At 47.4% G+C, this 26,031-nt stretch overlaps 1 protein-coding gene across 5 annotated transcripts in view; it reads right to left on the bottom strand.

Moving 5' to 3' along the window:
* LOC119971562 (oxysterols receptor LXR-alpha-like) overlaps positions 1–26,031 on the bottom strand; it is a 218,258-nt gene that overhangs the window by 67,785 nt on the left and 124,442 nt on the right. For all 5 annotated transcript variants that reach the window (XM_038807256.1, XM_038807258.1, XM_038807255.1 and 2 more), the window contains 2 exons: positions 21,162–21,232; positions 14,481–14,693 (listed from right to left, as the gene is read on the bottom strand). In XM_038807256.1, coding sequence (XP_038663184.1) covers positions 14,481–14,693; positions 21,162–21,195 — 247 coding nt within the window. In that variant the 5' untranslated portion in view covers positions 21,196–21,232. The remainder of the gene's footprint in view (positions 1–14,480; positions 14,694–21,161; positions 21,233–26,031) is intronic.

Raw genomic sequence — 26,031 nt, 5'->3', positions numbered from 1 at the left:
GACTGTCAGTGACCAGGTTCACACTGTCAATGGGACAGACTGTCAGTGAACAGGATACACACTGTCAATGGGACAGACTGTCAGTGAACAGGTTCACACTGTCAATGGGACAGACTGTCAGTGAACAGGTTACACACTGTCAATGGGACAGACTGTCAGTGAACAGGTTACACACTGTCAATGGGACAGACTGTCAGTGAACAGGATACACATTGTCAATGGGACAGACTGTCAGTGAACAGGATACACACTGTCAATGGGACAGACTGTCAGTGAACAGGATACACACTGTCAATGGGACAGACTGTCAGTGAACAGGATACACACTGTCAATGGGACAGACTGTCAGTGACCAGGTTACACACTGTCCATGGGACAGACTGTCAGTGAACAGGTTACACTGTCAATGGGACAGACTGTCAGTGAACAGGTTACACACTGTCAATGGGACAGACTGTCAGTGAACAGGATACACACTGTCAATGGGACAGACTGTCAGTGAACAGGTTACACACTGTCAATGGGACAGACTGTCAGTGAACAGGTTACACACTGTCAATGGGACAGACTGTCAGTGAACAGGATACACACTGTCAATGGGACAGACTGTCAGTGAACAGGATACACACTGTCAATGGGATAGACTGTCAGTGAACAGGTTACACACTGTCAATGGGACAGACTGTCAGTGAACAGGATACACACTGTCAATGGGACAGACTGTCAGTGACCAGGTTAAACATTGTCAATGGGACAGACTGTCAGTGAACAGGATACACACTGTCAATGGGACAGACTGTCAGTGAACAGGTTCACACTGTCAATGGGACAGATGTTAGAGAACAGGATACACACTGTCAATGGGACAGACTGTCAGTGAACAGGATACACACTGTCAATGGGACAGACTGTCAGTGAACACGATACACACTGTCCATGGGACAGACTGTCAGTGACCAGGTTAAACATTGTCAATGGGACAGACTGTCAGTGAACGGGTTACACACTGTCAATGGGACAGACTGTCAGTGAACAGGTTCACACTGTCAATGGGACAGATGTTAGAGAACAGGATACACACTGTCAATGGGACAGACTGTCAGTGAACAGGATACACACTGTCAATGGGACAGACTGTCAGTGAACACGATACACACTGTCCATGGGACAGACTGTCAGTGACCAGGTTAAACATTGTCAATGGGACAGACTGTCAGTGAACGGGTTACACTGTCAATGGGACAGGTTCACACTGTCAATGGGCCAGACTGTTAGTGAACAGGTTAAACACTGTCAATGGGACAGACTGTCAGTGAACAGGTTACACACTGTCAATGGGCCAGACTGTCAGTGAACAGGTTAAACACTGTCAATGGGACAGACTGTGAGTGAACAGGATACACACTGTCAATGGGACAGACTGTCAGTGAACAGGTTACACACTGTCAATGGGACAGACTGTCAGTGACCAGGTTACACACTGTCCATGGGACAGACTGTCAGTGAACAGGTTACACACCGTCAATGGGACAGACGGTCAGTGAACAGGTTACACACTGTCAATGGGACAGACTGTCAGTGAACAGGATACACACTGTCAATGGGACAGACTGTCAGTGAACAGGATACACACTGTCAATGGGACAGACTGTCAGTGAACAGGTTCACACTGTCAATGGGACAGACTGTCAGTGAACAGGTTACACACTGTCAATGGGACAGACTGTCAGTGAACAGGTTCACACTGTCAATGGGACAGACTGTTAGAGAACAGGATACACACTGTCAATGGGACAGACTGTCAGTGACCAGGTTACACACTGTTAATGGGACAGACTGTCAGTGAACAGGTTAAACATTGTCAATGGGACAGACTGTCAGTGAACAGGTTAAACATTGTCAATGGGACAGACTGTCAGTGAACAAGATACACACTGTCAATGGGACAGTCTGTCAGTGACCAGGTTAAACATTGTCAATGGGACAGACTGTCAGTGACCAGGTTACACACTGTCAATGGGACAGACTGTCAGTGACCAGGTTAAACATTGTCAATGGGACAGACTGTCAGTGAACAGGATACACACTGTCAATGGGACAGACTGTCAGTGAACAGGTTACACACTGTCAATGGGACAGACTGTCAGTGAACAGGATACACACTGTCAATGGGACAGACTGTCAGTGAACAGGATACACACTGTCAATGGGACAGACTGTCAGTGAACACGATACACACTGTCCATGGGACAGACTGTCAGTGAACAGGTTACACTGTCAATGGGACAGACTGTCAGTGAACAGGATACACACTGTCAATGGGACAGACTGTCAGTGAACAGGTTACACACTGTCAATGGGACAGACTGTCAGTGAACAGGTTACACACTGTCAATGCGTCAGACTGTCAGTGAACAGGTTACACACTGTCAATGGGACAGACTGTTAGAGAACAGGTTACACATTGTCAATGGGACAGACTGTCAGTGAATAGGTTAAACATTGTCAATGGGACAGACTGTCAGTGAAGAGATTACACACTGTCAATGGGACAGGTTCACACTGTCATTGGAACAGACTGTCAGTGAACAGGTTACACACTGTTAATGGGACAGACTGTCAGTGAACAGGTTAAACATTGTCAATGGGACAGACTGTCAGTGAACAGGTTAAACATTGTCAATGGGACAGACTGTCAGTGAACAGGTTAGACACTGTCAATGGGACAGACTGTCAGTGACCAGGATACACACTGTCCATGGGACAGACTGTCAGTGAACAATTGTCCGCTCTATCGGTGGGATAGACTCAGTGACTAATTTTCAGCTCTTTTGGTGGGGTAGACTGTCAGTGAACAATTGTCCGCTCTTTCACTGGGATAGACTGTCAGTGAGCAATTGTCCGCTCTATTGGTGGGATACTGTCAGTGAACAATTGTCCGCTCTATCAGTGGTATGGACTGTCAGTGAGCAATTGTCCACTCTATCAGTGGGATAGACTGTCAGTGAGCAATTGTCCACTCTATCAGTGGGATAGACTGTCAGTGAGCAATTGTCCGCTCTGTCAGTGGGATGGACTGTCAGTGAGCAATTGTCCACTCTATCAGTGGGATGGACTGTCAGTGAGCAATTGTCCACTCTATCAGTGGGATAGACTGCCAGTGAGCAATTGTCCGCTCTGTCAGTGGGATAGACTCAGTGAATAATTATCCGCTCTATCGGTAGGATAGACTGTCAGTGAATGGGCAGCACGGTAGCATTGTGGATAGCACAATCGCTTTACAGCTCCAGGGTCCCAGGTTCGATTCCGGCTTGGGTCACTGTCTGTGCAGAGTCTGCACATCCTCCCCGTGTGTGCGTGGGTTTCCTCCGGGTGCTCCGGTTTCCTCCCACAGTCAAAAGATGTGCAGGTTAGGTGGATTGGCCATGAGGAACTGCTCTTAGTGTCCAAAATTGCCCTTAGTGTTGGGTGGGGTTACTGGGTTATGGGGATAGGGTGGAATTGTTGACCTTGGGTAGGGTGCTCTTTCCAAGAGCCAGTGCAGACTCGATGGGCTGAATGGCCTCCTTCTGCACTGTAAATTCTATGATAATTGTCCGCTCTATCGGTGGGGCAGACTGTCAGTGAACAATTGTCCGCTCTGTCAGTGGGATAGACTGTCAGTGAACAATTGTCCGCTCTATCGGTGGGATAGACTGTCGGTGAATAATCGTCCGCTCTATCGGTGGGATACTGTCAGTGAGCAATTGTCCGCTCTATCGGTGGGATAGACTGTCAGTGAACAATTGGCCGCTCTATCGGTGGGATAGACTGTCAGTGAACAATTGTCCGCTCTGTCAGTGGGATAGACTGTCAGTGAACAATTGTCCTCCCTATTGGTGGGATAGACTGTCAGTGAACCATTGTCTGCTCTATCGGTGGGATAGACTGTCAGTGAACAATTGTTCGCTCTTTCAGTGGGATCATAGAATTTACAGAATCATAGAATTTACAGTGCGGAAGGAGGCCATTCAGCCCATCGAGTCTGCACCGGCTCTTGGAAAGAGCACCCTACCCACGGTCAACAGCTCCACCCTATCCCCATAACCCCATAACACAGTAACCCCACCCAACACTAAGGGCAATTTTGGGCTCTAAGGGCAATTTAACATGGCCAATCCACCTAACCTGCACATATTTGGACTGTGGGAGGAAACCGGAGCACCCGGAGGAAACCCACGCACACATGGGGAGGATGTGCAGACTCCGAACAGACAGTGACCTAAGCCGGAATCGAACCTGGGACCCTGGAGCTGTGAAGTGATTGTGCTATCCACAATGCTACCGTGCTGCCCACTGGATAGACTATCAGTGAACAATTGTCTGCTCTTTCAGTGGGATAGACTGTCAGTGAACAATTGTCCGCTCTATCGGTGGGATAGACTGTCGGTGAATAATTGTCCACTCTATTGGTGGGATAGACTGTCAGTGAGCAATTGTCCGCTCTATCGGTGGGATAGACTGTCAGTGAACAATTGTCCGCTCTGTCAGTGGGATAGACTGTCAGTGAACAATTGTCTGCTCTGTCAGTGGGATAGACTCAGTGACTAATTGTCAGCTCTATTGGTGGGACAGACTGTCAGTGAACAATTGTCCGCTCTATCGGTGGGATGGACTGTTGGTGAATAATTGTTCACTCTGTCAGTGGGATAGACTGTCAGTGAACAATTGTCCGCTCTATCGGTGGGATAGACTGTCAGTGAGCAATTGTCCGCTCTATCGGTGGGATAGACTGTCAGTGAACAATTGTCCGCTCTATCGGTGGGATAGACTGTCAGTGAACAATTGTCCGCTCTGTCAGTGGGATAGACTGTCAGTGAGCAATTGTCCGCTCTATCGGTGGGATAGACTGTCAGTGAGCAATGGTCCGCTCTGTCAGTGGGATAGACTCAGTGACTAATTGTCAGCTCTATTGGTGGGACAGACTGTCAGTGAACAATTGTCCGCTCTATCGGTGGGATAGACTGTCAGTGAACAATTGTCCGCTCTGTCAGTGGGATAGACTGTCAGTGAGCAATTGTCCGCTCTATCGGTGGGATAGACTGTCAGTGAACAATTGTCCGCTCTGTCAGTGGGATAGACTCAGTGACTAATTGTCAGCTCTATTGGTGGGACAGACTGTCAGTGAACAATTGTCCGCTCTATCGGTGGGATGGACTGTTGGTGAATAATTGTTCACTCTGTCAGTGGGATAGACTGTCAATGAACAATTGTCCGCTCTATCGGTGGGATAGACTGTCAGTGAGCAATTGTCCGCTCTATCGGTGGGATAGACTGTCAGTGAACAATTGTCCGCTCTATCGGTGGGATAGACTGTCAGTGAACAATTGTCCGCTCTGTCAGTGGGATAGACTGTCAGTGAGCAATTGTCCGCTCTATCGGTGGGATAGACTGTCAGTGAGCAATTGTACGCTCTATTGGTGGGATAGACTGTCAGTGAAAAATTGTCCGCTCTGTCACTGGGATACACTGTCAGTGAGCAATTGTCCTCTCTATTGGTGGGATAAACTGTCAGTGAATAATTGTCCGCTCTATCGGTGGGATAGACTCAGTGAATAATTATCCGCTCTCTCGGTGGGATAGACTGTCAGTGAACAATTGTCCGCTCTATCGGTGGGATAGACTGTCAGTGAACAATTGTCCGCTCTATCGGTGGGATAGACTGTCAGTGAACAATTGTCCGCTCTCTCGGTGGGATAGACTGTCAGTGAACAATTGTCCTCTCTATTGGTGGGATAAACTGTTGGTGAATAATTATCCGCTCTCTCGGTGGGATAGACTGTCAGTGAACAATTGTCCGCTCTATCGGTGGGATAGACTGTCAGTGAATAATTGTCCGCTCTCTCGGTGGGATACACTGTCAGTGAATAATTGTCCGCTCTCTCGGTGGGATACACTGTCAGTGAGCAATTGTCCGCTCTATTGGTGGGATAAACTGTCAGTGAACAATTGTCCTCTCTCTCGGTGGGATACACTGTCAGTGAGCAATTGTCCGCTCTATCGGTGGGATAGACTGTCAGTGAATAATTGTCCGCTCTCTCGGTGGGATACACTGTCAGTGAATAATTGTCCGCTCTCTCGGTGGGATACACTGTCAGTGAGCAATTGTCCGCTCTATTGGTGGGATAAACTGTCAGTGAATAATTATCCGCTCTCTCGGTGGGATAGACTGTCAGTGAACAATTGTCCTCTCTATTGGTGGGATAAACTGTCAGTGAATAATTATCCGCTCTCTCGGTGGGATAGACTGTCAGTGAATAATTATCCGCTCTATCGGTGGGATAAACTGTCAGTGAATAATTGTCCGCTCTCTCGGTGGGATAGACTGTCAGTGAACAATTGTCCGCTCTATCGGTGGGATAGACTGTCAGTGAGCAATTGTCCGCTCTGTCAGTGGGATAGACTGTCAGTGAGCAATTGTCCGCTCTATCGGTGGGATAGACTGTCAGTGAGCAATTGTCCGCTCTGTCAGTGGGATAAACTGTCAGTGAATAATTATCCGCTCTCTCGGTGGGATAGACTGTCAGTGAGCAATTGTCCGCTCTCTCGGTGGGATAGACTGTCAGTGAACAATTGTCCGCTCTATCGGTGGGATAGACTGTCAGTGAGCAATTGTCCGCTCTCTCGGTGGGATAAACTGTCAGTGAACAATTGTCCGCTCTCTCGGTGGGATAGACTCAGTGAATAATTATCCGCTCTCTCGGTGGGATAGACTGTCAGTGAACAATTGTCCGCTCTCTCGGTGGGATAGACTGTCAGTGAACAATTGTCCGCTCTATTGGTGGGATAAACTGTCAGTGAACCATTGTCTGCTCTATCGGTGGGATAGACTGTCAGTGAACAATTGTTCACTCTCTCGGTGGGATAGACTGTCAGTGAGCAATTGTCCGCTCTATCGGTGGGATAAACTGTCAGTGAATAATTGTCCGCTCTCTCGGTGGGATAGACTGTCAGTGAACAATTGTCCGCTCTATCGGTGGGATAGACTGTCAGTGAGCAATTGTCCGCTCTGTCAGTGGGATAGACTGTCAGTGAGCAATTGTCCGCTCTATCGGTGGGATAGACTGTCAGTGAGCAATTGTCCGCTCTGTCAGTGGGATAAACTGTCAGTGAATAATTATCCGCTCTCTCGGTGGGATAGACTGTCAGTGAGCAATTGTCCGCTCTCTCGGTGGGATAGACTGTCAGTGAACAATTGTCCGCTCTATCGGTGGGATAGACTGTCAGTGAGCAATTGTCCGCTCTCTCGGTGGGATAAACTGTCAGTGAACAATTATCCGCTCTCTCGGTGGGATAGACTGTCAGTGAACAATTGTCCGCTCTATTGGTGGGATAAACTGTCAGTGAACCATTGTCTGCTCTATCGGTGGGATAGACTGTCAGTGAACAATTGTTCACTCTCTCGGTGGGATAGACTGTCAGTGAACAATTGTTCACTCTCTCGGTGGGATAGACTGTCAGTGAACAATTGTTCACTCTCTCGGTGGGATAGACTGTCAGTGAACAATTGTCCGCTCTCTCGGTGGGATAGACTGTCAGTGAACAATTGTCCGCTCTCTCGGTGGGATAGACTGTCAGTGAGCAATTGTCCGCTCTCTCGGTGGGATAGACTGTCAGTGAACAATTGTCCGCTCTCTCGGTGGGATAGACTGTCAGTGAGCAATTGTCCGCTCTCTCGGTGGGATAGACTGTCAGTGAACAATTGTCTGCTCTGTCAGTGGGATAGACTCAGTGACTAATTGTCAGCTCTATTGGTGGGATAGACTGTCAGTGAACAATTGTCCGCTCTATTGGTGGGATAGACTGTCAGTGAACAATTGTCTGCTCTATCAGGTCTCTCCAACAGATGGCAGTTCTGACCTGCAGCAATTTGTTGCTGGTAAGTTAAAGTATTCACAGTTTTGAGTTCGGTCCACATTACTACAGAACACCAAATTCTCTGATGTGTTCTCCTCTCGTTGCTGAATAATTCCTTACTGTTGTATAAAGCTCTCCTGTTACCACTGATTCACAATTTCCTTCTTTAACCTATATTCCGGTTCCCCTCCTCTCACTCGATCATCTTCACTATTCCTCAAAAATCCTTACTTTCCTAAGAATCCCTGAAGCCTCCATGTCCATTAATTATTACCAATCCTGATGTGAACTCATCTCCTAAATTCTCTTCCTGACACTTGCTAAAACGACATCCCTTACAAACTAATTTCACCCTGTACAAAATCACACCAATCCTAATGCCTCACCCTGACTTATACTAACTTGCTTATGAAGCAGATAAGGAAGCCACACTGGACTAATTTACCCTCCCCACACTACCCCTCACCAGAAGAAATAACCACCAAACCCCTCCTCACACTAACTCTCCCCTACTCCCCCTCACAGGAGCACAGTGGTTAGCACTGTTGCTTCACAGCGCCAGGGTCCCAGGTTTGATTCCCGGCTTGGGTCACTGTCTGTGCAGAGTCTGCACGTTCTCCCCGAGTCTGCGTGGCTTTCCTCCAGGAGTTCCCGTTTCCTCCCACATATCCCGAAAGACGTGCTGTTAGGTGAATTGGACATTTTGAATTCTCCCTCTGAGTACCCAAACAGGTGCCAGAATGTGGAGACTAGGGGCTTTTCACAGTAACTTCTTTGCGGTGTTAATGTAAACCTACTTGTGACACTAATACAGATTATTACTACCTTGAAATGTTTTTTTAGAATATCCAATTATATTTTGTTCCAATTAAAGGGTAATTGAACGTGGCCAATCTACCTCCCCTGCACATCTTTTGGGTTGTGGGGGTGAGACCCACGCAGACATGGGGAGAATGTGCAAACTCCACATGGACAGTGACCCAGGGCCGGGATTGAACCTGGGAACTGGCACCATGCCAGCAGTGCTAACCACTATGCCATTACTAACTCTTAGCCACTCTCCCAAAGACCCTTACTAACACTTAGTAACTCTCCACAACCCTCCTTACTGACTCTTAGTAAATCTCCTCTACCCTCCTTCGTAAATCTTAGTAATTCTCCCCTAACCCCCTTTACTCTTCGTAACTCTCCGGATCCCCGCTTAACTCATAGTAACACTCCCCTACCCCCCTTTACTTAGTAACTCTTCTGATTCCCCCCTTAACTCATAGTAACATCCCCTACCCCTCTTTACTCTTAGTAGTTCTTCTGATCCCCCCGTAACTCATAGTAACACTCCCCTACCCCCCATTACTCTTAGAAACTCTCCGTAGCCCTCTTTACTCTTAATAACTCTCGCGAACCTCGTTTACTCTTAGTACCTCTCTCTTATTCACCTTTAGTCTTAGTAACTCTCCCTTACCCCCTTTACTCTTAGGAACTCTCCCCTACCCCCCTTTATTCTTTGTAACTTTCCTGTACTTCCTTTTACTCTTAGTAACTCTCCCCTACCCCCTTACTCTTAGTAACTCTCCCCTACCCCCTTACTCTTAGTAACTCTCCCCTGCCCCCTTACTATCTCTTTGCAACTCTCCTCTACCCTCTTACTAACTCTTAGTAACTCTCCCCTACCCCCTTCACTCTCAGTAATTCTCCTCTACCCCCCATACTAACACTTAGGAACTCCCCCCTAACCAGCTTTGCTAATTCTTACTAACTCTTGTCTACGCGCCTTACTAACTCTTAGTACCTCTCCCCTACCCCCTTCCTAACTCTTAGTAACTCTCCTCTACCTTCATTACTAATTCTTAGTAACTCTCCTCTACCCTCCTTACTAACTCTTAGTAACTCTCCTCTACCCTCCTTACTAACTGTCAGTAACTCTCCCCTACCCCCTTACTAACACTTAATAACTCTCCCCTACCTCCCTTACTAACTCTGAGTAACTCTCCCCGACCTCCCTTACTAACTCTGAGTAACTCTCCCCTACCCCCTTTACTCTTAGTAACTCTCCCCTACCCCCTTTACTCTTAGTAACTCTCCCCTACCCCCTTTACTCTTAGTAACTCTCCTCTACCTTCCTAACTAACTCTGAGTAACTCACCTCTAGCCTCCTAACACTAACTCGATTCGACCCTCCTTACTAACTCTTAGTAAATCTCCCCTACCCCCCTTACTAACTCTTAGTAACTCTCCTCTACCCTCCTTACTAACTCTTAGTAACTTTCCCCTACCCCCTTACTAACTCTTAGTAACTCTCCTCTACCCTCCTTACTAACTCTTAGTAACTCTCCTCTACCCTCCTTACTAACTGTCAGTAACTCTCCCCTACCCCCTTACTAACACTTAATAACTCTCCCCTACCTCCCTTACTAACTTTGAGTAACTCTCTCCGACCTCCCTTACTAACTCTGAGTAACTCTCCCCTACCCCCTTTACTCTTAGTAACTTTCCCCTACCCCCTTTACTCTTAGTAACTCTCCCCTACCCCCTTTACTCTTAGTAACTCTCCTCTACCTTCCTAACTAACTCTGAGTAACTCTCCTCTAGCCTCCTAACACTAACTCAATTCGACCCTCCTTACTAACTCTTAGTAAATCTCCCCTACCCCCCTTACTAACTCTTAGTAACTCTCCTCTACCCTCCTTACTAACTCTTAGTAAATCTCCCCTACCCCCCTTACTAACTCTTAGTAATTCTCCTCTATCCTCCTTACTAACTCTTAGTAATTCTCCTCTACCCCCCTTACTAACTCTTAGTTACTCTCCTCTACCCTCCTTACTAACTCTTAGTAACTCTCCTCTACCCCCTTACTAACTCTTAGTAACTCTCCTCTACCCTCCTTACTAACTCTTAGTAACTCTCCTCTACTCTCCTTACTAACTCTTAGTAACTCTGCTCTACCCTCCTTACTAACTCTTAGTAACTCTCCTCTACCCTCCTTACTAACTCTTAGTAACTCTCCTCTACCCTCCTTACTAACTCTTAGTAACTCTCCTCTACCCTCCTTACTAACTCTCCTCTACCCTCCTTACTAACTCTTAGTAACTCCCATCTACCTTCCTTACTAACTCTTAGTAACTCCCCTCTACCCTCCTTACTAACTCTTAGTAACTCTCCTCTACCCTCCTTACTAACTCTTAGTAACTCTCCTCTACCCTCCTTACTGACTCTTAGTAACTCTCCCCAACGCCCTTACTAACTCTTAGTAACTCTCCTCTACCCTCCTTACTAGCTCTTAGTAACTCTCCTCTACCCTCCTTACTAACTCTTAGTAACTCTCCTCTACCCTCCTTACTAACTCTTAGTAACTCTCCTCTACCCTCCTTACTGATTCTTAGTAACTCTCCTCTACCCTCCTTACTGACTCTTAGTAACTCTCCCCAATGCCCTTATTAACTCTTAGTAACTCTCCTCTACCTCCCTTACTAACTCATAGTAACTCTCCGCTACCCTCCTTACTGACTCTTAGTAACTCTCCCCAATGCCCTTACTAACTCTTAGTAACTCCCCTCTACCTCCCTTACTAACTCTTAGTAACTCTCCCCTACCCCCCTTACTAACTCTTAGTAACTCTCCCCACCCCCTTCCTAACTCTTAGTAACTCTTCTACCTTCCTTACTAACTCTTAGTAACTCACCTCTATCACCTTTACTCTTAGTAACTCTCCCTGCCCCCTTACTAACTCTTAGTAACTCTCATCTATCCCCTTACTAACACTTAGCAACTCTCCCCTATCCCTCTTTACTCTTAGAACTCTCCTCCACCTGCCTTACTAACACTTAGTAACTCTCCTCTACCTTCCTTACTAACTCTTAGTAACTCTCCTCTACTCTCCTTACTGATGCTTAGTAACTCTCCTCTACCTTCCTTACTAACTCTTAGTAACTCTCCCCTACCCCCTTTACTAACTCTTAGTAACTCTCCTCTATCTTCCTTACTGACTCTTAGTAACTCTCCCCTACCCCCTTACTAACTCTTAGTAACTCTCCTGTATCCCCTTACTAACTCTTAGTAACTCTCCTCTACCTTCCTTACTAACTCTTAGTAACTCTCCCCTACCCCCTTTACTAACTCTTAGTAACTTTCCTCTACCCGCCTTACTGACACTTAGTAAATCTCCTCTGCCCCCTTACTAACTCTTAGTAACTCTCCCCTACCCCCTTTACTAACTCTTAGTAACTCTCCTCTACCTTCCTTACTAACTCTTAGTAACTTTCCTCTACCCGCCTTACTGACACTTAGTAAATCTCCTCTGCTCCCTTACTAACTCTTAGTAACTCTCCTGCATCCCCTTACTAACTCTTAGTAACTCTCCCCTATCCCCCTGATGTACCGTCAATGACCACGAGACGAGAATAATGGAACAATCGAGGCTATGTTGAACAAAATGTTGTGCCTCCTGTAGCTGGAACCAGAATGGCTGCAGCGCAGGAGAGCACACACATTTATACACCGCCTACCGGGTGGAGCCAGCAGGCAGGGATTTACCGTTCTACCTATAATATACGGGCAGCGTCGTAATACATGTAATATACCACTAGTGGTGTTCATCACATTCACCGCCTGTTTAAAAAAAAAGAGTCCGGCCGGGGTGACGGGAACATTACAAATTAAGTCGGTCGGGGGCTTTGACCCTCTGCCGCGATTTCCTCAGTCCTGGTGGTGATGTGGCTACCGACCTGGTCACCTGCGACTCCGGGAGCGTATTGTCCTCTTCATTGTCACTCCTGAGTGGATCCATAGGGAGGATGGATCCCACTGGGGTGGGGGCTGCGGTGAGGTTCGCTGGAGGGAGGGTTAGTGGCTCAGGGGTGAATGAGGCAAACGGGGGGGGGGACGGAGCAGTGTCAGGTCGGGGGTCATGGGTGGGGACCCAGCCGGTGCCAGGTCCTGGAGGGAGACTGTCTTGGTGCCTGTTAGGGTGCGCCATGTAGGCGTACTGCGGGTTTGCATGTAGGAGTTTTTTGAGAAGGGGTCCGATTTATTGCTCTGCACATGCTTCCGGAGGACAGGTCCAGGAACTGTCACCCATGTTGGGAGCGAGACCCTGGAGGTGGACTTCCTGGGGAAGGCAAACACACGTTCGTGAGGGGTCTCATTAGTGGCGGTGCAGAGGAGCGAATGGATGGAGTGGAGCGCGTCGAGGAGGACCTCCTGCCAGCGGGAGACCGGGAGATTTTACCTATAACATATGGGCAGTGCCGTAATACATATAATATACCACTAGCGCTGCTTACCACACCCCCCTCTTAGTAACTCTGCCCTACCACCCTTACTAACTCTTAGTAACTTTCCACTACTCCTCCCCTGACTGTTAGTAACTTTCACCTATCCCCCTTACTAACACTTAGTGACTCTCCTATGCCCAACCCCCTTTACTCTTAGTAACTCTCCTATACCCACCCCTCCCATTACTCTTAGTAACTCTCCTATACCCACCCCTCCCATTACTCTTAGTAACTCTCCTATACCCACCCCTCCCATTACTCTTAGTAACTCTCCTATACCCACCCCTCCCATTACTCTTAGTAACTCTCCTATACCCACCCCTCCCATTACTCTTAGTAACTCTCCTATACCCACCCCTCCCATTACTCTTAGTAACTCTCCTATACCCACCCCTCCCATTACTCTTAGTAACTCTCCTATACCCACCCCTCCCATTACTCTTAGTAACTCTCCTATACCCACCCCTCCCATTATTCTTAGTAACTCTCCTATACCCACCCCTCCCATTACTCTTAGTAACTCTCCTATACCCACCCCTCCCATTATTCTTAGTAACTCTCCTATACCCACCCCTCCCATTACTCTTAGTAACTCTCCTATACCCACCCCTCCCATTACTCTTAGTAACTCTCCTATACCCACCCCTCCCATTACTCTTAGTAACTCTCCTATACCCCCCCCTCCCATTACTCTTAGTAACTCTCCTATACCCACCCCTCCCATTACTCTTAGTAACTCTCCTATACCCACCCCTCCCATTATTCTTAGTAACTCTCCTATACCCACCCCTCCCATTACTCTTAGTAACTCTCCTATACCCACCCCTCCCATTATTCTTAGTAACTCTCCTATACCCACCCCTCCCATTACTCTTAGTAACTCTCCTATACCCACCCCTCCCATTACTCTTAGTAACTCTCCTATACCCACCCCTCCCATTACTCTTAGTAACTCTCCTATACCCACCCCTCCCATTACTCTTAGTAACTCTCCTATACCCACCCCTCCCATTACTCTTAGTAACTCTCCTATACCCACCCCTCCCATTATTCTTAGTAACTCTCCTATACCCACCCCTCCCATTACTCTTAGTAACTCTCCTATACCCACCCCTCCCATTATTCTTAGTAACTCTCCTATACCCACCCCTCCCATTACTCTTAGTAACTCTCCTATACCCACCCCTCCCATTACTCTTAGTAACTCTCCCCTCTACCCCCCTCTGCCATTGCCCTGTGTCCTGTACTTCCTTTGCCGTATTGGCACAATGAGGAAGACCACTCTCACTCATTCCCCTGTACATTCAGCCTCACCCAAGCTCTGGTTTGTGTACGGGAAGAGCATGCTCTCTATCTTCACATTGCTGTTCCAGTAGGTGTGAGGAGATCCATTCTGGTATGGAGCAGGATTGAATTGAAGTCTGTTTTTGCTGCTGGAGTCTCTGAGGAGCTGAGGGCTGCTGTCAGGGTAATCCCTGCTCGATTCTGAGAGTGGCGTTGATATATACAGAGACACTTTGTTATCTCCTGCAAGACAAGTGGAATGTGTCATTTTTACTGATACACAACGATCTCGGTGATCATCAAAGTATTCACAAAGCAAGTTATTGTCATCCTGAATGTACAATCCAGAGGAGTGCCGGACACAAATTCAACAGTAACTTTCTAAAGAGAATTAGTGAATACTTGAAGCAGGAAACTGCATGGCTATCTAGCAGAGAATGGGATTAATGAGGTAACTATATCACACAGACAATGGGCTGAAGGGCCTCTATCAGTGCTGTATCTAGTTCAGATTCTCCAAAGAATCCTCCAGCCTGTGCAGTCAGTACACTCCTGCTAGATTCACTCGGGAGGATTTAAACTAGTATGGCAGGGGGTGGGAACCAGAATGTGAGCTTAGAAGGTGGAATTACTGAAGGGGAAATAGGGAACCAAAATAAAAGAACAACATCACCCTCAGGCAGAGCCTGACTTCCATTATTAAAGATGAGATTGTGGAGTACTTGGAAGTGCGTGATAAAATAGGACTGACTCAGCGCGGCTTTTTCAAGGGGAGATCGTGTCTGATAAATCTGTTAAGAGTTCTTTGAGGAAATAAAATGAAGTTAGACAAAGGAGAACCAGCGGACATGATTTATTTAGATTTCCAGAAGGCCCATGGTCTTAAGGGTAAGATCCTGGTATGGATAGAGGATTTGCTGACGGCCAGAAGGCAGAGAGTGGGGATAAAGGAGTCTTTTTCAGGATGGCAGCCGGTAACTAGTGGTGTGCCTCAGGGGTCTGTGCTGGGGCCACAACTTTTTACGATATACATTAATGATCTGGAAGAAGGAAATGAAGGCACTGTTGCTAAGCTTGCAGATGATGCAAAGATCTGTAGAGGGACACGTAGTATTGAGGAAGCAGGGGGAGTGCAGAAGGATGTGGACAGATGAGAAGAGTGGGCAAAGAAGTGGCAAATGGAATACAATGTGGAAAAGTGTGAGAAATGGAGGCATAGACTATTTTCTAAATGGGGAGATGCTTAGGAAATCAGAATGTGGAGATGCCGGCGTTGGACTGGGGTGAGCACAGTAAGAAGTCTTACAACACCAGGTTAAAGTCCAACAGCTTTGTTTCAAACATGAGCTTTTGGAGCACTGCTCCTTCCTCAGGTGAATGGAGAGGTATGTTGGTACATACCTCTCCATTCACCTGAGGAAGGAGCAGTGCTCTGAAAGCTCGTTTGAAACAAAGCTGTTGGACTTTAACCTGGTGTTGTAAGACTTCTTACTAGGAAATCAGAAGCATAAAGGGACTTGGGAGTCCTTGTTCACGATTCTCTTAAGGTTAACGTGCAGGTTCAGTCAGCAGTTAGGAAGGCAAATGCAATGTTACCATTCATGTCGAGAGGGGTAGAATACAAGACCAGGGATGTACTTCTCAGGCTGTATAAGGCTCTGGTCAGACCCCATTTGGAGTATTGAGAGCAGGTTTGGGCCCCATATCTAAGGAAGGCTGTGCTGGCCTTGGAAAGGGTCCAAAGGAGATTCACAAGAATGATCCGTGGAATGAACAGCTTGTCGGATGAGGAACGGTTGAGGACTCTGGGTCTGTACTCATTGGAGTTTAGAAGGATGAGGGGGGGATCTTACTGAAACTTACAGGATAATGCGAGGCCTGGATAGAGTTGACGTGGAGAGGATGTTTCCACTTGTAGAAAAATATCAGCCATGATTGAATGGCGGAGCAGACTCGATGGGCTGACTGGCCTAATTCTGCTCCTATATCTTATGGTCTTATGATCTTACACAGGTAACCTTTGTGAAATTAGTTCCTCTTTACCCTGTACCTTACTGACAGCCCAATGTTTATTCATTTTGCAAAGTGAAGTCCCTGATAAAATGTGGGTAAACTATGCAGATAATATTGGCCGGACGTCTCCAGCCTTTGGAATTCTCTTTTCCCACCACCACCACTTGCGGGTTACTCGGAGGCATTGAGTGGCTCCAATGGAAATGCCATTGATGAGCGTCGGGAAGGGAGAATCCCTCCGCTAGCGAACGGCGTGCCGCTGAGAAACACGCTAATGGAGGACCGGAGAATCCTGCCAATTTGTAAGCACAGGAACCTCTCACAAATATGTGATATAAGTGACAGGATAATCCACACTACTGATAAAGGATAAATAACCCGCACTTGAGAAGTTACCCCACTCGTCTTTCGAATAGTTTCCCTGATTGCTTTACATCCAAATCAGACAGCGGACTGTGTTTTGGTTCAATAGCTGTGATGAAAGACGGGGGGTGGGATTCCCCATCGGCGAGACCATCCGTTTCATCGGTAGCACACTCACACCCACGGAATTGCCAATGGCATGGCCACAATGAGAAACCCCATTGGCTGGCTGTCTGGACAGAGGATCCCGTTGCTGGTGGGGGCGCGATGCACCAGAAAACGGGACTGGCGGGATGGAGCATCCAGCCCTTCACCTCCAACCATGCCAATCCCTCTATCCTTAGGGATGAGTATGGTGGAAAAGCAAAATGGTCTGAAGATGTTTGGTAACAAGGAAACACATGTCACCGCGGAAGCGACAAAATCACTGGAGCATGAGTTACCGGAGAATTATAGCACTTTTTATCAACATAAAATCCCCGCAGTGCAGAAGGAGCCCATTTGGCCCATCAAGTCTGAACTGGCCACATTTGGAATACTGTGGTCCAATTCTGGTCACCACACTACCAGAAGGACGTGGAGACTTTGGAGAGAGTACAGAAAAGGTTTACCAGGATGTTGCCTGGTATGGAGGGTATAAGCTATGAGGAGAGACTGAATAAACTGGGATTGGTCTCCCGAGAGAGACAGAGGCTTAGGGGTGACCTGATAGAAGTTTATAAAATTATTATGGGTACAGATAGGGTGAACGGTTGGAGGCTTTTTCCCAGGGCGGAAATAACAATTACAAGGGGGCACAAGTTCAAGGTGAGGGGGGAAAGGTTCAGTGGAGATATGCGGGGAAAGTTTTCTTTACACAGAGGGTGGTGGTGGCCTGGAATGCACTGCCAAGTGAGGTGGTTGGGGCAGATACGTTAGCGACCTTGAAGACTTATCTGGATAGGCACATGAACAGGCGGGTTATAGAAGGATACAGGTGGTTGGTCTAGATAGGACACGTGATCAGCGCAGGCTTGGAAGGCCGAAGAGCCTGTTCCTGTGCTGTACTGTTCTTTGTTCTTTGTTCTTTTTGGCCCTCCGAAAGAGCACCCTACCCAAGTCCACTCCCCCAGCCTACCCCAGAGCCTAGACGGTATATCCCTGAACACTAAGGGGCAGTTCATCATGGCCCATCTACCTAACCTGCACAACTTTGGACTGGGGGAGGAAACCGGAGCACCCGGAGGAAACCCACACAGACACCGGGAGAACGTGCAGACTCCACACAGACAGTGACCCAAGGCTGGAATTGAATCCGGGTCCCTGCTGCTGTGAGGCAGTAGTGCTAACATACTGTGCCACCGTGCCACCCTAAAAGCATTGGACTATGTGGGCATCATTTGCAGTGAAAGCAAATGCTTCTCGGTCAATTCAAATGGGTGAAGTTACCAGTCGTCAAGTGTGGTAGAAACATGGGTTGTCCCTGCCGTCAAGGCTATCAAATCAAAGTAACCTCGGCATTTGAATATTTCAGTGTTTAATGAGGTTAGTGCCATGTAATACGGGATGAATTAAACACTAACTGTAGAATATGGCCTTGAAAACATATTGATAAATCTGTGTCAAAGTTTGACAAACTGATCGAACTGACTGGTTTGGTTTTACCATTTAGTAGATCCTAGAAACTATGGAAGAGACTGGAATCTATTGTACCACTCAAGAACAACTTGTGCTGTGCCACTAATATAGAAAATGTGGTGATCTTTGTGAGGGGTTTCCAGGATGGTAGATGTAGTGATAACAAAGATACACAATGCTCTTATTAAAGGACGAAACTAACTTTATTTTAATACTACTAAATGTGCATTCGATACTTATTCCAAATAGCAAACATACATATAAGAATTAAACTACACTCACTGACACTATCCATATCTATTAACTATAACAATTAGATTTTAACTAACTCTGTAATACACTATGAATCTAATGTACACAAGCTCCAACCTCGGCCAGGATTGTCCGTGCCTGTGCCAGGTCGGAGAAACGCTGTTGACGCTGAAAATTCCCGCCTCGCCGCTCCGACGCCGGGACGCGATTCTCCAGTGACCGGAGAATCGGCACCAGTCGCGTGCAAGCGGTCGAAGCGGTGCCGATCGGGGGGCCGTTGAAAGAGGCCCCCATGGCGATTGCGCGGTCGACCGGCCGAGTTCCCGCTGAGGTCCGCCGGTGTGGTTCACATATGGTACCATGTGGTGCCGGAGCAGAAATGGCCACCATGCACATGTGTCGGCGCGGAAGCGGCCGCCGTGCACATGCACGGACCCGCGGCGGTAGTGCAGTGCCGCGTATCGGTGCCGGAGCTGCGTGGAGCACTCCGGAGCCGTGCTGGCCCCTTGTGGGCCACAGAATCGTTGGGCCAAGAGGCCCCTTGACGCTGGCGTGAAACATTCCGGTGTTTACGCCGGTGTCATCACTTAGTCGGGATTTTGGAGAATCCCAGCCCTAATCTCCCCAGAAGTCCAAGAGCCTATGCAATATATAGCATTGTCCCTTAGCTCCCTCTAGTGGCTCGGCTTAATATAACATTAACTCTTTACAAGCTGTACATTTGTATAATGTCACATTGGATTGGATTTGTTTATTGTCACGTGTACTGAGGTACAGTGAAAAGTATTTTTCTGCGAGCAGCTCAACAAATCATTAAGTACATGGTTAAAAGAGAGAGGTTAGTAATAATGTTAGTCTTAGAATTAAATTTTAAAAGATTAGAACGATTGTAAGTGAAGTAAAACGTGGATCTGTTGGGGAGAGCTCGCAGAGTGTCACCTCGCTCTGGCGCCATCTTCTGGAGAAGATCTCCCTTTCTTTGTAAAAAAAAATGTTGTCTATACATTTTCTAGTTTACAATATTATACAGCATGTCAATAATGATAGAACGAATGTTATTTTACAAATTCACAAATTTAGTTTTTTGGAGGTTTCCTACCTTCTTAATGTTACTACACTGTTCTGCGAATTGTCTGGTACATTTGACAATATATATTTGTCCTTGTTATAACCTGCTTGATTACTATTGGCTGGGACTATGAGCTCCCCCAAAGAGGAGGGCGGAGAAATCATTAGCGGAATCACCTGCATAAATAGAGCTGACCATTGTGGAACAAGCTAGAGGAGGGAGCAGTGGTGAAGTACTGACTGTTGCTGTTGTATATATATATTTTTATGTGTAATTGTAAATAAAGTTATTTTTTTTGATTCTACAAACTTGTGCTGGATTCTTCGTGGCCCTCACAAAACTGGTGATGTGGGTTAAAGTGAATAGCTGTCTACACTGCTGAAGCCACCTCCCTGGATTTTAATAATAATAATAATCGCTTATTGTCACAGGTAGACTTCAATGAAGTTACTATGAAACGCCCCTAGTCGCCACATTCCGGCGTCTGTTCGGGGAGGCTGGTACTGGAATTGAACCCACGCTGCTGGCATCGTTCTGCATTACAAGCCAGCTGTTTAGCCCACTGTGCAAAACCAGCCACAAAAATCCACCAGGAATTTTGTTGGATACAGGTTGGACGTTTTTTTATCTGTTGCACCATGCTTCTTTATGGACGTTTGGATGTCTTTGATGCTGGGCTGGAAAGTTGGAACCAGTACGCACAACGGATGTGTTAGTACTTCAGGATGAATAACATCACTGAATACGAGCACCAGGTGGTCATATTGCTCACCGCCTGCGGCCCGCATAAGTTTGGGGTGATTGGGAGCCTTACGTACCCAGCTGCCCCTGACACCAAGACGTTTGATGAACTTGTGAAATTAGAGGGACAACATTTTAACCCAACCCCGTCCACGATAGTCCAGCGTTAACAGTTTAATACCACAGAAAGGACCCCAGGCGAATCCCTTGCTGAGTTTCTATTCAGGCTGCGCAGGATTGCGGAGTACTGTGTTGCCTGTAACCCCACCTAATCTTTGCACACTTAGGGGCAATTTAGCATGGCCAATCCACTTAATCTGCACATCTTTGGACTGTGGGAGGATCCTGGAGCATTGGGAGAAAACCCATGCAGACACAGGGAGAAATTGCAAACTCCGCACAGACAGTGGCCCAGGAATTAAACCCAGGCCCTGGCGCTGTGAGGCAGCAGTGCTAACCACTGTGCCACCGTGTCCCCCTCTTGAACAAGTTCCCTTGTGAACTCACACATAAACTGCTTCAATTCCATATTAAGGGCAGGACCTTAGGTTAAAAACAGAGCAAATAATCAGTCAACATTTTTATTGTAAATTGAACCTGTGCTGGTTTTAAAGCCCTGACAAATCCTAGACCCAGGGTGAAAGCAGAGAGCTTACCATAATCAATGTCAGTAGTAGATACCGTGGACATCTTTTTCACAGCACCTCGTCATAACGGAATCCCCCACCTACAATGGAAAGCATCAAAGGGTTAACTCCAAGAGTCCAATACATCGAGCCTGACAGAGTGAGAGGGATCATCAATCACCACTGGAATGAAACTTTTATTCCGCTTTGCCAGCTCCTCAATTGGCTAACATGCTCCAGGTATTCACAGCACTGAAGGGAGCGATTTGAATCACTGCATCATTACTGGCTCTTGTATATAAAACAATTAATCCCACTGCTGCACTCCCTCCTCCATAGGCCTGTATCAATCCCATAATAATCCCACTGATCTATATAAATACCAAACTAATCTGATATCTCCAATCTCTCCTCATGGCCCTGTATCAATCCCAAACTAATCTCACATCTCTGCCCTCTCTCCATAGCCCTGTATCAATCCCAAAACTAATCTCACACCCCTCACCCTCTCTCCATAGCCCTGTATCAATCCCAAAACTAATCTCACACCCTCACCCTCTCTCCATAGCCCTGTATCAATCCCAAAACTAATCTCACACCCTCACCCTCTCTCCATAGCCCTGTATCAATCCCAAACTAATCTCACACACTCACCCTCTCCCCATAGCCCTGTATCAATCCCAAACTAATCTCACACACTCACCCTCTCTCCATAGCCCTGTATCAATCCCAAACTAATCTCACACCCTCACCCTCTCTCCATAGCCCTGTATCAATCCCAAACTAATCTCACACCCTCACCCTCTCTCCATAGCCCTGTATCAATCCCAAACTAATCTCACACCCTCACCCTCTCTCCATAGCCCTGTATCAATCCCAAACTAATCTCACACCCACACCCTCACTCCATAGCCCTGTATCAATCCCAAACTAATCTCACATCCTCACCCTCTCTCCATAGCCCTGTATCAATCCCAAACTAATCTCACACCCTCACCCTCTCTCCATAGCCCTGTATCAATCCCAAAACTAATCTCACACCCTCACCCTCTCTCCATAGCCCTGTATCAATCCCAAAACTAATCTCACACCCTCACCCTCTCTCCATAGCCCTGTATCAATCCCAAAACTAATCTCACACCCTCACCCTCTCTCCATAGCCCTGTATCAATCCCAAACTAATCTCACACACTCACCCTCTCCCCATAGCCCTGTATCAATCCCAAACTAATCTCACACCCTCACCCTCGCTCCATAGCCCTGTATCAATCCCAAAACGAATCTCACACCCTCACCCTCTCTCCATAGCCCTGTATCAATCCCCAACTAATCTCACACCCTCACCCTCTCCCCATAGCCCTGTATCAATCCCAAACCAATCTCACATCTCTGCCCTCTCTCCATAGCCCTGTATCAATCCCAAACTAATCTCACACCCTCACCCTCTCTCCATAGCCCTGTATCAATCCCAAACTAATCTCACACCCTCACCCTCTCTCCATAGCCCTGTATCAATCCCAAACTAATCTCACACACTCACCCTCTCCCCATAGCCCTGTATCAATCCCAAACTAATCTCACACCCTCACCCTCTCCCCATAGCCCTGTATCAATCCCAAACTAATCTCACATCTCTGCCCTCTCTCCATAGCCCTGTATCAATCCTGATGGAACCATCAATTCAGCGAACACGTGCAGTTGGATCTGAACAGAGGCTTTAATACACTTACAACAGAGCCAGCCTATTCGTCATTGAACTCCAGATGACTGGCAGGCTGGCTCTAAGGCACTGATCTTTATACATCAGTCCCAGGGGGAGGAATCCTGGGCGGAGCCAAGGGAGGAGCCCAGTACAAACTCTCTCGTACTCCCTGAGCAACTCCCCCTGGTGGTCTGATAGTGCAACTGCACTTACAATGGTGGATAGTGAACATATATACACAGAGTTATATTGGCAACTATATACAGCATTGATCTTACAACGGGTAGATAACGAACATATATACATGGAGTGATATTGGCAACTATATATAGTGCGAGTCACATTCAACGCAAATCCCCAATTAATCTCACACCCTCACCCTCTCTCCATAGCCCTGTATCAATCCCAAACTAATCTCACATCCTCACCCTCTCTCCATAGCCCTGTATCAATCCCAAACTAATCTCACACCCTCACCCTCTCTCCATAGCCCTGTATCAATCCCAAACCAATCTCACATCTCTGCCCTCTCTCCATAGCCCTGTATCAATCCCAAAACTAATCTCACATTCCCCACCCTCTCTCCATAGCCCTGTATCAATCCCAAACTAATCTCACACCCTCACCCTCTCTCCATAGCCCTGTATCAATCCCAAACCAATCTCACATCTCTGCCCTTTCTCGATAGCCCTATCTCAATCCCAAACTATTCTCACACCCTCACCCTCACTCCATAGCCCTGTATCAATCCCAAACTAATCTCACACCCTCACCCTCTCTCCATAGCCCTGTATCAATCCCAAACCAATCTCACACCCTCACCCTCTCTCCATAGCCCTGTATCAATCCCAAACTGATCTCACATCCTCACCCTCTCCCCATAGCCCTGTATCAATCCCAAACCAATCTCACATCCTCACCCTCTCCCCATAGCCCTGTATCAATCCCAAACTAATCTCACACCCACACCCTCTCCCCATAGCCCTGTATCAATCCCAAACTAATCTCACACCCACACCCTCTCCCCATAGCCCTGTATCAATCCCAAACCAATCTCACACCCTCACCCTCTCCCCATTGCCCTGTATCAATCCCAAACCAATCTCACATCTCTGCCCTCTCTCCATAGCCCTGTATCAATCCCAAACTAATCTCACACCCTCACCCTCTCTCCATAGCCCTGTATCAATCCCAAACTAATCTCACATCCTCACCCTCTCCCCATAGCCCTGTATCAATCCCAAACCAATCTCACATCCTCACCCTCTCTCCATAGCCCTGTATCAATCCCAAACTAATCTCACACCCTCACCCTCTCCCCATAGCCCTGTATCAATCCCAAACCAATCTCACATCCTCACCCTCTCTCCATAGCCCTGTATCAATCCCAAACCAATCTCACATCTCTGCCCTCTCTCCATAGCCCTGTATCAATCCCAAACTAATCTCACATCCTCACCCTCTCTCCATAGCCCTGTATCAATCCCAAACTAATCTCACACCCTCACCCTCTCTCCATAGCCCTGTATCAATCCCAAACTAATCTCACACACTCACCCTCTCCCCATAGCCCTGTATCAATCCCAAACTAATCTCACACACTCACCCTCTCCCCATAGCCCTGTATCAATCCCAAACTAATCTCACACCCACACCCTCTCCCCATAGCCCTGTATCAATCCCAAACTAATCTCATGCCCACACCCTCTCCCCATAGCCCTGTATCAATCCCAAACTAATCTCACACCCACACCCTCTCCCCATAGCCCTGTATCAATCCCAAACCAATTTCACACCCTCACCCTCTCTCCATGGCCCTGTATCAATCCCAAACCAATCTCACATCTCTGCCCTCTCTCCATAGCGTGTATCAATCCAAAATAATTGCACTGCTGTGCTCTGCCATCATCAAAAATTGTCAAAAGTTGACCCGATTTTGCATTCAAAGGTATTCTGCCTTAACCTCTTTCCTGGAGAATTCCATTGCTCCAACAATCCTCTTTGTAAAGATTCTTTCTCCTCACTGCCACAGGTTTAAAGTGATAACAACCCCTTACCAAAGAACAAAGAACAGTATAGCACAGGAACAGGCCCTTCGGCCCTCCAAGCCTGCGCTGACCATGCTGCCTGTCAAAACTAAAACCTTCTGCACTTCCGAGGTTTATTCCTATCCTATTCATGTATTTGTCAAGATGCCTCTTAAACATCGGTATCATATCTGCTTCCACCATCTCCCCTGGCAGTGAGTTCCAGGCACCCACTACCCTCTGTGTAAAAACGTGCCTCGCACAGCTCCCCTAAACTTTCCCCCTCGCACCTTTATCCTATGTCCCCTAGTAACTGAGTTTTCCATCTTGGGAAAAAGGATTTGACTATCCACTCTGTCCATACCACTCATAATATTGTAAAGGGTGGGAAGCAAAGGTTTCCCAGACTGAATCCTGGGATAGTGGGGCTGACGTATGAGGAGAGAGTGACTCGATGAGGATTGTACTCGCTGGAGTTCAGCAAAATGAGGGGGATCGTATGGAAACCTATAAAATTCTAACAGGACTGGACAGAGTAGATGCAGGAAGGGTGTTCCTGATTGTGGGTGGGTCCAGAACCAGGTTCACAGTCTGTGGTTATGGGCTAGACCATTTTGGACAGAGGTGAGGGGCAATTTCTTCACCCAGAGAGTGGTCGGCCTGTGGAATTCATTACCGCAGGAAGTAGTTGAGGTCAAAACATTGTGGGCAGGATTCTCCCTCGGCTGACACAGAAATTGGGAAAGGTGAGTGGGCAGAGAATTGGTCGTGAGGCCAGAATTGTGGCCGGCGCCCACCAGAATGCCATGCTCCGGGGAGCAACAACGGCATCAATGCGTTCTACTCTGCACTTACAGTAAACACTGTTGGCATATCATGATCAGGCCTGACCCAGTATTCGCTGGTGCCTCCGCTGTGTTTGGCCTCCACCGGGAGGAATTACCGATGGCGATGTTCACTCGTGCTTTCAAGGATCGGGAAAGAGGCGCAGTGGCTGCTGAGGGAGAGAGAGGGGGTATGGAAAGTGTCCAACATCGCCATAGTGTACTGACAGTTGTGTCTCGCGCCGGGGAGCTTCTGCTAGGGCTGGGGAGAGTAGCGGGGGGGTGGCCAGGTGGTGGGCTATGCAATCAGGTGGTCACGCAGGGAACACCATCGCTGCAGCCTGCAA

This window comes from Scyliorhinus canicula, chromosome 9, assembly GCF_902713615.1.
Source record: "Scyliorhinus canicula chromosome 9, sScyCan1.1, whole genome shotgun sequence".
In the NCBI taxonomy this organism is placed as follows: domain Eukaryota; kingdom Metazoa; phylum Chordata; class Chondrichthyes; order Carcharhiniformes; family Scyliorhinidae; genus Scyliorhinus; species Scyliorhinus canicula.
Note: the sequence above shows the minus strand (reverse complement) of the source record. Positions and strands in the feature narration are given on the sequence as shown.